Source organism: Lytechinus variegatus, chromosome 15, assembly GCF_018143015.1.
Source record: "Lytechinus variegatus isolate NC3 chromosome 15, Lvar_3.0, whole genome shotgun sequence".
Taxonomy (NCBI): Eukaryota; Metazoa; Echinodermata; class Echinoidea; order Temnopleuroida; family Toxopneustidae; genus Lytechinus; species Lytechinus variegatus.
Window position 1 is genome coordinate 4,659,373 of NC_054754.1, and position 12,377 is coordinate 4,671,749.

General features: G+C 37.9%; 2 protein-coding genes across 2 annotated transcripts in view; one reads left to right on the forward strand and one right to left on the reverse strand.

The window, feature by feature from the left end:
- The window catches only part of LOC121428979 (deleted in malignant brain tumors 1 protein-like), a 56,777-nt gene that overhangs the window by 41,849 nt on the left and 2,551 nt on the right, over positions 1-12,377 (forward strand). The window contains exons 22-23 of the mRNA XM_041625875.1: positions 10,354-10,389; positions 10,721-10,771. Coding sequence (XP_041481809.1) covers positions 10,354-10,389; positions 10,721-10,771 — 87 coding nt within the window. The remainder of the gene's footprint in view (positions 1-10,353; positions 10,390-10,720; positions 10,772-12,377) is intronic.
- LOC121428844 lies at positions 3,536-9,554 on the reverse strand. Its single transcript, XM_041625709.1, has 2 exons — positions 8,445-9,554; positions 3,536-4,672 (listed from the first exon to the last, which is right to left on the reverse strand). The coding sequence occupies exons 1-2, from the start codon at positions 8,715-8,717 to the stop codon at positions 4,583-4,585; spliced, it is 363 nt and encodes a 120-aa protein (XP_041481643.1). The 5' UTR covers positions 8,718-9,554; the 3' UTR covers positions 3,536-4,582.

The window sequence follows — 12,377 nt, forward strand, 5'->3', positions numbered from 1 at the left end:
CACTGACTGATCCATTTTTTGCAATTTTCTTTTACTGACATTGCTATTGTTTAAAGCATTTTACCACCCATGCATGACTGTTCACATGAAAATTTCATGTCATACTGGAAGAGGAATATTGTCTGGTCATGTTGACATACAATAATTTGCCTTTAATCAAATATCTATATGGAATATTTTAACTTTTATAAGTGTACAAGAACTTTTTTTGCTGAGTGTATCTTTGAAGTACTAACAAATAAAGGTCAATGTACTATTCTATGTTTTCATTCGTATTAAAGGAAGTTGGTATCTATTCTTTTATTTAAGCTATATTATGCAGAAATCGACCTTGTTTTGATATTTCTTATTCTTTTATTGGGAAAAGACAATTATTCTTAAAACGGGAAGGGGGTCCTATTCTATAAGAACCGTTATCATGATCATTCACAACGTGCGCAAATTTAAAATGAGATCAGAGTCGTTATTCACAATGCACTTTTGGGGTCATAGGGCGACTATTCATAATCCCAATTCAGGGTTAGTTTCAGTAATGTACACGAGAGTCTCTTAATCACAAGGGTCACTGATCATAATAAGAAAAGAAAGCGAGTCGCTCAGGACAGAATGCACACTGCTTGTTCTTATGAGAATGAGTATACTCACTTAAATTGTGTTAAAAATGTGCGGTATACAGAGGTGCCAACCGTTTCTTTTAGGGCATATTAGTTCCATTTATTGGGTGTTTGTGTGTGAGGGTGTGTATGTTTTGCTATGAATAAGCTGTTTCCTTTTTTTTTACATTCCCCATAGACACGATTGTTAATATGTATTGAAACAGCACTTTTAAAAAAATCGCAAAAAGGATGAGATCAGAGGGACTCATGTTTACTGGCAGTGGATAGAACATATTGTGAGAAGAAATACTACACGATATACCAGATATTGCCATATTCTCAACTTTTAATTTCCGTTCGGGAATTGTTACCCAAATATTTCACATACTTGTGTATCACAGTAATATCAAACATTAATTAATACACCAATACTTCACAAACATGTGTATCGCAGTAATATCAATAAATGTCAATGCCTGCAGAGGAAGGAGAGAGTAAGGCTAAGAATTAACCACATAGTGGGAACCGGGTCACGAGTCACGTGACCAGCTGGGAGGATGGTGGCTCCACCCAGTGTCCCAGTTGCCTGGGACGGGGATCCCCCTACGAAATATCCAATAATCTTGGCCTTTCCCCGCCATTGGCTCACAGAGCTCTTGGTCATTCCATCCCCTGTATGCTTCGAGAAATGATAATGAAATTGCCAAGTACTAAAAAACACCCAAGATGCATGTCGTTTACAGGTTACAACGTCCTGTTAATAACAACCCCAACCATCCAGCCAAATATTTCACAACCCCAACCAGCCATCCATTTCTTTACAAAACCATATATCAGCCTATGAAGATACATAAATGAATCTTACTAAGCAACAAGACATGCAAACTCATTAAGCTACTCCATGGACAACTGAAAGTCCAAACTGCCTCTAGAGTAGCACGAGGTAATAGCTTTGTACCAACCATCTGTTGGCCTAAAGTCTTGTTGATAACAACCCCAACCATCCAGCCAAATATTTAACAACCCCAACCAGCCAACCAAAATATGTGTATACAACCAAGGAGTTACTCCTTGGTACAACCCCAACCAGCCATCCATTTCTTTACAAAACCATAAAATCAGCCTATGAAGATACATAAATGAATCTTACTAAGCAACAAGACATGCAAACTCATTTAGCCACCCCATTGACAACTGAAAGTCCAAAACTTCCTCTCGAGTATAACCATGAGGTAATAGCTTTGTACCAACCATCTGTTGGCCAATAGTCTTGTTAATAACAACCCCAGCCATCCAGCCAAATACTTAACAACTCCAACCAGCCAACCAAAATAATATGTGTACAACCCCAACCAGCCATCCAATTCTTTACCAAACAATAAATCAACCTATGAAGATACATAAATGAATCTTACTAAGCAACAAGACATGCAAACTAATTTAGCCACCCCATGGACAACTGAAAGTCCAAATTTCCCTTAGAGTATAACCACGAGGTAATTAATAGCTTTGTACCAACCATCTGTTGGCCTAAAGTCTTGTTGATAACAACCCCAACCAGCCAACCAAAATATGTGTATACAACCAAGGAGTTACTCCTGGTACAACCCCAACCAGCCATCCATTTCTTTACAAAACCATAAAATCAGCCTATGAAGATACATAAATGAATCTTACTAAGCAACAAGACATGCAAACTCATTAGCCACCCCATTGACAACTGAAAGTCCAAACTTCCTCTAGAGTATAACCATGAGGTTATAGCTTTGTACCAACCATCTGTTGGCCAATAGTCCAGGTTTTCTACCAATTACATGTGTTATGTATCATAGTAATCATATTTTACCATTCCTAGCACAGTGAATGCTAATTATTTCATTAATGCTACCCATTCGTGCCCGTCTCGCATGTTATACTGATAAGATATATATATATATTATTTATTTATTTATTTATTTTTTTTTTCTCTTTCTTTTTTCAACCCTTGGCTAAAAAGAAAATCCACTGATTAGATATATCGACGGAATCCGTAAATGCACCTTAAGGAACATCAATATACATGAGGAATGAGGGGTGGGAGGTGGGAAAATGTCTTTCCCGGACGGAAATTAAAAAGTGAATGACTCGATTTCATCCGCGCTGATCGCGCATTCAGAGCATTAGCGCATTTCGGATGTGTAAAATTACCGCGCACGCTTTAATGTAATACAATCCTTCCAGGTGCGCGTTTTGACCGACTTCCCCCAACAGAAGTACACGTGAACTTGACCTCCTTCTGAAGGGCAGTGAACTGGTTCATAGTCAATATTTGTTTACATACTAAAACTTGTATTCTCTCCCAATAGAATTTATTCGATAATCGAATAAACATATTGTGAGAAGAAATACTACACGATATACCAGATATTGCCATATTCTCAACTTTTAATTTCCGTTCGGGAATTGTTACCCAAATATTTCACATACTTGTGTATCACAGTAATATCAAACATTAATTAATACACCAATACTTCACAAACATGTGTATCGCAGTAATATCAATAAATGTCAATGCCTGCAGAGGAAGGAGAGAGTAAGGCTAAGAATTAACCACATAGTGGGAACCGGGTCACGAGTCACGTGACCAGCTGGGAGGATGGTGGCTCCACCCAGTGTCCCAGTTGCCTGGGACGGGGATCCCCCTACGAAATATCCAATAATCTTGGCCTTTCCCCGCCATTGGCTCACAGAGCTCTTGGTCATTCCATCCCCTGTATGCTTCGAGAAATGATAATGAAATTGCCAAGTACTAAAAAACACCCCCAAAACAAATGCCCCCAAACAACACCCATATTTTTTTTTTTTTTTTTTTTTTTTTTTTTTTTTTTTTTTTTGCCAATTCTTTGATTTGTTCATTTGCACCAAAATAGTTACCATTAAGCACTGACCCGAGCAACTTTCGTACCAAGAAAAGAACCATTGGATAGGCACTGTTTCTGTATATCTTGCCATTTTGCAGAAAGAGGTTCTTTGTTCATTAATTAACTCCCAAGTTTATTTTCACTATTACCCATGTCCAATCAGGTGCGAGTGTCCATGCACCCACGCCAATATGACAGATGTGATTGCATTGTAAGGTATAACCAAACTAAATTCAAAACTATCAGCTTGTCTTAATGCCAGTTGCTAACCTTTGAGCACTTCGTGCTATTGATCTATTGAATTTATTTGTCGGTGTTACTCATTTGTTCATTAAATCTTAACGTTTCTCTTGTATTTCTCTTCGGTATGAGCCGAAGGTACCGTTTTGGTTAAAAAGATAACGAACCAATATAAGCATGAGAAAAACCATTATAATAGTATGAGTGCCATATCATGGGTTGTGTAATTAAACAACACTTCCCTGCACGTCCAGTGTCTTCCCTTCGCTATTCCCAGATCAATTAAAGGAATCGCACTCGCCAATCCTGGGACTCTTAGAGCTCTCTTATTCATTCAAGTCTTGTCCAGTGAGGGCAAATTAACCTGCCCTATTGAAATCACTAATCAGGATGTCACTTCCTTCGTCTGACCGTTGGATGCCACCTCTGTTGTAAGACCGGTATTCATGATAGTGTAAGATGTGGTTGATAAATGACGCATTGTGCATGCACCGAATCCTTCTCTTGGCATATATACTCGTTCACAGATTTCCTGACATTGTCACTAGCTGCCTGTGAGGTGATAGTTCTTTCTTGTGCATAATAGTAAGGCGTGGCAAGATGCTTGAGAAACATATGTCGCACCAAGGCCGTAGAGCTCTGGTTGAATTCAGTGCGTTATCTCCAGCTTGTCTACTTTCTTTGGCACTATATAGCTGCCCAATCATTGAATCCATTTGATCCCACGTGAATGATTATTAAGGTTGGTATGGGGCTGTATCTCAGTCCCCCTTGGAGGTCACTCGGGCAGTTGGGAAGCGTAGTACCCCCACGGCTCCACCAACTAGTACACCTCGTAGCCTTTAATCAGCCCCCAAGGTTGTGGTTCCCCGTGGTGACGGCCCTCTCCCGAGCCCTCATTGTAAGCTGTCGCCAAACAGCCAGATTCTTCGAGCCCTGCAAGGAGAAACCAGAAATCTTTCCGAGTATATATTCTTTATGGTAGCCTATGCCGTACATGCATGACAGTATGAGAAAATTTATTGGTATCCAGATGTATGGATATAATATGGTAAATGTAATTATATATAATTATATCTAAGCTGGAGTTGCATTGGGACACGGCATGTAATTACCCTTAATGATATTCAAAAATAACTATCAATTGTGGTAGTGAGTTTACTGAACCTGAAAATGACCCCAACATCTGTTCATATGAGCATTATTTATGCCAGTGGATTCTGCAAGAAATTGTGAGTTCTGATGAATAATCAAAGTACATGTAAGCATACATTCCACGGATTTGTCTAGTCTTTTCCTTTATTTGCCTGTATTGGCGTTGCCCATGGTAATTGATAACCGGCTTAGGTTTCATGTTTCCACAAGATTCGATTCATTTAAATGTACCAGATCTCTGGCGATATAAACTCATATTGACGGCAACTACTCTGATTTATCTTTAAGTTGAAGTTAAATTGGCACCTGTAATTACCCCTACTTCTTTTTACTTTGGACTTGCGTTGGGACATGTAAAATACCCATAATTCCTTTTCAGGTTGATTTGTCATGGATCATGTTAAAATCACCCAATTCTCTTTAAGCCGGAGTTGTATTGTGCGTGTAAATACCCTAATTCTGTTAATTTGGTGTTGCATGTAAACTATACACATTCCATTGACATAAAGAACTTTCGGCAGAAGCATGCCTATTTAAACTTAAGGCCAATTAAGATTTACTTGCTCTTCTCATGCACGTAGCTCCCGACTTTTTATCTCTGTTTTCCAGTTATCAAATTTATGAATATTTTTTTTCATTTATTTTGGCTTGTTAATCAATTTATTTTAACTAATAGTTGTAGCAGAAGAGTATCATAATCAACAATATTCATACACTGTTTATAACCTCTAAAACTACAGAAATAAGCCAAATTGCAGACGCCTTTCTTTTATTTTTTGTTAAGTTCCTTTTCTTTTCCATTTATTTATTTATTTATTTTTTTTACATCCCGCCAATATTAAAAGTATTGTTGAACTTTGCGGGCTGCCGATTTAAAAATTTCTCAAACCAAGATGAAATATGCGTACAAGTGCATGTATCACAACTAATAAACCCTGAAAACAACCATTATTGAGAATGAAAAGCTAAAACTACAAGGCAAACCCCGATTTTGTAATTAGGCGTCTTATAGATGCTTGAATAGTACACATAAGTGTATGGGATGAAATTAAGATGGTATTTCCGGTCACTTTATATTTCAATTTTTGAAAAACTAATAATTATTTTCGAACGCAATTTTTTCTTGGCTTCATTTTTGTAACATATCACAGACGCAGATGACAAGTGTGACCTTCTAGCTCAATTTTTTTTTTTTTAAAAGTCAAACCAAAGTTAACCAATCCCTTTAAGCTCTTGCAAAATCAGCAGAAGACCACTGGTCACCCATATTCCCCTCACTGATCAATTCCAAAAAGCAGCCACCTGTACATTTATGAAACGTGCTGAGTAAGTAATCCGTGGCTTTCTTTTGATATAAACCATGGATGTGTATCTGCGTAACATCATCTGAATTACAAGAATGCACTGCCATCCTCCCCCGAAAACCAATTATCCAAACTACTACAGTTGGGTAAATACCACCCATTTTATCACATAAGACATTTACGACTTCATTTCCAGCTTCACCCGTTCACCTACATGTACACTTGAACTAAATGGCTTACTTCATTTGCATGTATTGTATTAAAAAACGCAACACATGGAAATTATGACCGAAGCTTTTAACAGGGCTCAGCCACATCCGAATACAAGCCCATGCCCGCCTATCTATATCCATTAATTTCCACTTGACCCCTTCCGGAATTATTGTTTCATCATTATTTATATTTACCGCTATTAACATTACTAGCAAAATTATTATTACAATTGTTGCCATTCATGATATAGTCGATATCATCTCAGTTCCAACTACTCACGGGCAATCTAGGCTCCTGTACTATTATTCTTCAACCATAAATTGTAAGATTTTATTGTGTTTAAGATTGACAAAGCGCTATATAAAAAACAATCGCTGCTTGCCGAACCCCTTGAACTTGCCCCTTCCAAAAGAGAGCAACAATATTGCACACTATTGGTAATAATACTATTCAGATTGAGGTAGGAGTTCCATGCTAGTTCGCATTGGTGAGTGCATGGTAAATTGACCGTTACTGTGTTTTCTCGAGATTTAAAACTCAAAAGCAGTCCCAAACATCAACATCCATTCCATACAAACCCAATTCCAAATACCAACCTCATTTCAAGGCGTATGAACCGTACCATTATTGATGCTTCAAGGTGTAGATCTTGGGATATTTTTTTTTTTTTTTTTTTTTTTTTTATTCCATTATCAATACTACCAACTCTATTGTTCCTTTATTTACCGTGTATGTTTTCTATCTATCTCTATATTTATTTATTTTTTTTTTCTTCATTATTATTTTTTTTTTTTTCTTTATTTATTCACTTTTTGTTGAAAGACTGAGAGAATTCCATTCAATCACATTTCAAGCTAGCCGGACAGGGATAAATTCGAGACCATCTCGCTCGACCAACCATCCAAATTAATTCAAAGAGGTCAACATTTATCTTTCAAGCTGATTTATTGCGCATAATATAGACGGCCTTTATGGTTTATCTGCCAGCTGAACCAGGGCCTAAAACAGACAAGTCTAGTCTATGGCTACATCTACTCAGAAATAGAACTAGGCCTAGGCTCTAGCCTAACTTCCATTGTGAAGTTGATATTAAAGATGTAGGCCTACATGTAGCTGTAGGCTGCGCACAGAACTGGCAGTAGACTGGATCTGACGAAGAATTGACTTTTCCCATTCAATTTAATTTGAAAAAGTTCGGGCATTTCTCCAATTGCAAAAAACGGCGTCTTAGAATTAGGCCTAATTCTGGTCCTAGATAGATATTCTAACCCTATACGTATCAAATCTGGCCAAAATTATGAAAATTTAATATAATTTAGGCATTAATAGATCTTTAATTTATGCAGATCTAATCTAGCCTACTTCTGACGTAGAGTCTAGACTACCCCAAAAATCTAAACAACCGGCTTCGGAATTACAATGATTCAGTGTTATTGGCCAAGCCGGGCACTACGTTGTAGTCCTGAGTAAGACCAGGTCCAGGCCAGGCTAACGTTAGGCCCGGGCTCGATATTTATTTATATTTCCACCTATGCGGCAGTGGTAATACCACTAATTTCTTCAGTTTAAACGACGTTTGTACCCAATTAATAGGCCTATGGCTATGTATCAATCCATTCTGTATGAATTTATCTGAATTGGTAGCAATTTCAAAATTTAGACTCCTAGGCCTAGACCTTGATCCACAGCCAAGTGATTAAAATTAACTGCAGGCTAGGTCCACATCTACATGTGCTATGGCGTGACATTAAAATAGGCCCTAATCGCTAGCACTTGCATTTTCCCTGGGTCTGGGACTAAAGCCCTGGTTGAATTATCACTGCCAAATGAGCGAAATGTTAATCTAGGCCTAGCGTTATATTGTCAGCTGTATTCCCAAGACAATTCACCCCCTGAGTTTCCGTCGAGTTAACCCTCATTCTATTTCTACTACTAGTTTCAGGCACAATAGGCCTACTAATGAGAATGAGTGACACATATTCCAAGTTCACCAGAGACAGAGGCCTGGATTACAGGCCCAAGGCTGGTTAACTCACCGGATGACTGGTGGCTCGTCGTGGGTTAACGTGGGTGGGAGGTGGTTGCTTGTTGAGAGCTCTATCTCTGGTCCATCGCCTAGCGAAGGCTCGATCACCCCCGGTCTGGTCGGCTGCTGGCTTGCCGGGCTCTCCGTTGTGGCTCTCGTTGCTCGTAGTCGTACCGGTACCGGTACTCTGACCGCATAGACTCCGTGGACGTGGGCGTCTCCTTGAACCTTTGGCTCCTTTCCCCCTGCCTCCTCTGCTGGTTGATCCTTTATGTTTTCCCATCTTGAGGCATTGATTATTTCATTGAACCAGTCAAGTTTTGATGTCTGCCGCGATAATCATACTTTAGAGTCGACCGTCGAAATTGAGGAGCCAGTACCGTACCGTAATGTGGTCGAAGAGTTAGCTTATCAATCTGCAGTGTAGCTGGCCTACAGTACATGCGACTAAAATTGAGTTTTAGTGAATTCACGTGTGAGATGTCTCCGAGGCCGGCCGAGGTAGCCTATAACTAGTAAATTGGTTCCGTAGATCTGTCCGAATTAAAGGACTAGGCCGAAGCGAAGAGTACCGTATAGGCCTACAATCTAGGCCTACCCTAAATTTAACCATCTTAACAGTTTTCAGATGTACGGTATCAGTGCCAGTGGAATATGTTCCGATGGTATTACTATTAGGTTAGAGTCCGGATAGGGTTGGATTAAGTTTTCCGTGTATAGATCCAGATCGCGATAAAGTACCGTAAATAGTTCTATCTGAGATATCTCCGTGCATGGGGATCGTGTTTCCGAATAAATCCGAGTAAAAGGTACCGTAGTACCACCGTGATCATAAAAAATGTCTTTCCCGGACGGAAATTAAAAAGTGAATGACTCGATTTCATCCGCGCTGATCGCGCATTCAGAGCATTAGCGCATTTCGGATGTGTAAAATTACCGCGCACGCTTTAATGTAATACAATCCTTCCAGGTGCGCGTTTTGACCGACTTCCCCCAACAGAAGTACACGTGAACTTGACCTCCTTCTGAAGGGCAGTGAACTGGTTCATAGTCAATATTTGTTTACATACTAAAACTTGTATTCTCTCCCAATAGAATTTATTCGATAATCGAATAAACATATTATATCTGCTCATTTTGAAAATAAATTTGCATTTATGAGAACATCTTGTGACAAGATCCACTTCATCACATGAAATTGTAAAATAACCATATTTGTTCCGTAGTCACATTTCCTTCTCATTTGGACAAATGAAGTTCGGTGATTTTCCTTTCTAGAATCAGTGTTAGATGGCGAACCATATGCATACAGTTTTACCACGTGTAATTTGTATATACCGTGTGAATAAAAAGAAATTAACACCTTACAAATAAAGGAAAAAATATGTAACGAACGCATAATCATTTTATTTGACTGGAAAGAGTATTTTCTCCCAAGAATGTGATACCATATTAATGTGGTATGTGTTAACGCTTGGATGATTAGGAGGTATTTTTAGCAGTGATGTAAATTTTGATTTGCGCCAAAGTAAGGAATGACTGCAATGAATGAACCCCAGATGCCAATGATGTCATAATCCTACTTGAGTTTGTAAACATACTTGCAAATTCCTTTTTCATTGAAATCGATACTTTATTGATACTAATTGATACTATTGTTTATTGAACAACTATAATGTGAATTACTGAAAAGGTGTTTCGAAATGGATTTTAATGAAACTTGTGGTATTACGACATCATTGACATCTGAATTATTTTTTTTACTCACACGGTATATATGTATATATAATATAAACATGCATAAGAATGAACGATTTGTAGTAGAATCTTTGGCATTCTAATACCAATCATTATTCTTGTTTTCTCCAGAAGCCAAGCAGATTTTTCATATTCATAAATTTCTAATTATCTTCTTTCAGGAGTAACAACCGACCCCGCTCCCATTACTACGACAGGTACGTAAGATTAATGATTAAATTCAGAGCACATCAATGCAGACAACATTCCGCCTAAATAGTTGTTTCACTGTTCGTTCTGCAGCTCGATGTAATTCACTTCTAATAAAAATTTACAGCAGTTAATGAACGTGTCCCATGTCCATATGTATATTTGTAATGTTATAATTGTTTACATTGTACAGTATAGATTGGAGTAATCAAAATTAATCAAAATCAAATCCAGTCGCGGAATGATAGTGTGAACATTATTTTTTCTTGAATTCATTAAGGTATATTGTATTTAGACAATTTCAGCTACACATGGTTTTGAACACAGTTTCTTTTTCAGCAAGTACACCATATTGGGACATATGGACTACATCTGTGCCCTTCGAAGGAGGTACGTATGTGTGCTACTCCATGGCTTTATTGTACAAGAGGGGCTATTCCAGAATATTTGTCATACATTCAAACCTGTAGCAATAAAGAGTGATTCAAACCATCTTCTCTTTTTCCTAACCGGGTTTCTTCGAAAATCGGTTGCCCCATGTGTTCACAGAGTTGTGAAGGAAATTCCAAATAACCTGCCTCTTGATACAATTTGATATATTATCTTGCTATTGATTGTCCATCCAGGGGTCGCAGATAGCCAGAGATGGGGATGCGTCCACCCCCCCCCCCCCCCCGCCGACTTTACAGGTGGGGAGGGGGGCTGTGCGGCATAGTCGCCAATCCCCGGGCTTCGAACTTTTTTTTAAAATGTAGTGATATTCTTTCTACAACTTAGTTTACAATTATCATTATCATCATAACTATCATTATCATAATCAAAATACGGTGAAATCAATTTCGAAGAGTAATTTTTTGTGTGTGTGCCTCGCGTCATTTGGTATTCTGTTATAAAAGAATAACGAGGTTATTTGTATAACCCTACACCCAGTCATATAGGTGCATAATCATGCTTATATGTATACACACATACACAACAATTAAAGCGATGTATTGACGGGGTACTTGGAGTTCGACGACGAACAAAGAAAAGAGCAGAGCAAAAACGATAAAATGGGTTGTTTTCTATAAAGATAATCTGTCATAGACCTTCATGGTTTTCTTTGTTGGAAACATTTTCATCTTTTAAGACAATTATTTTGCCCCATATACCATGTTCTGCACTCCTCAAAACGTCGCCACACACAAACCCATATATGCCTATATATTAATTTATACGTAAAATACCTACATATTCAGCTACCCACGCACATACACGCATTTGAATGGAATCACCCCCCCCCCCACAAAAAAAAAGTCGATTTCAATTTTTTTTAAAGAGCGAGAAAAAAGCATAATGATGAAAATTTTGTCAGAATCGAATATGAAATCGGAAAGTAATGCCATTTCAAAATTTCGCCTATTTTCATAAAACAGTTATCTGCACAATGGGTTTTATGCAATCCAGAGATCTGATGATTCAGCTCAATCACAAATTATTTTGAAATTTTAGATTAGCTCAATTTTTAAGCTCTGCCGACTGAAAAATCAGTCAAGTTGATACGTGACAGTTTGAATATCGGGCAAACAATAAGAATGTCATGAATTTTTAAAAGTTTTAAAAATTGGTTATCACTATATCCACGGAGACTTCAAATTGGCCGCATTTGTGGTGTCATAGTGATATAAGGCAGCACTACTCTTCTACTTTAATATAAAAGATGGCTAAAAAATGTATTTTTTTTCAAAATTTTTTCTTCAAATTATTATTTTATTTCACGAGGACATAAAACTATATGCTACCTAGGTTATAATTTTATTACTGCCCCAGGGGAATATGTGAGAAAAATCACAGGATTGTCCTTGTCCATTGTCGTAATTTACGTCCACAGTTGCCAATTTGAAAATTACAGTCTTAGGGATCTCAATTTTAAAGCAGCCATAACCTTCTCATTGCTTTCCAGTTCCTCTCACTTTTTTCTCCTTCCCAACACATTTTAAGTCCAAGGTTGGATTCC

Coding starts and splice junctions, on each gene's coding strand:
- LOC121428844 (XM_041625709.1), bottom strand. CDS start 8,717: ATGGGAAAACATAAAGGATCAACCAGCAGAGGAGGCAGGGGGAAAGGA. Junction 4,673..8,444: donor GACGAGCCACCAGTCATCCG/GTGAGTTAACCA, acceptor TTCTCCTTGCAG/GGCTCGAAGAATCTGGCTGT.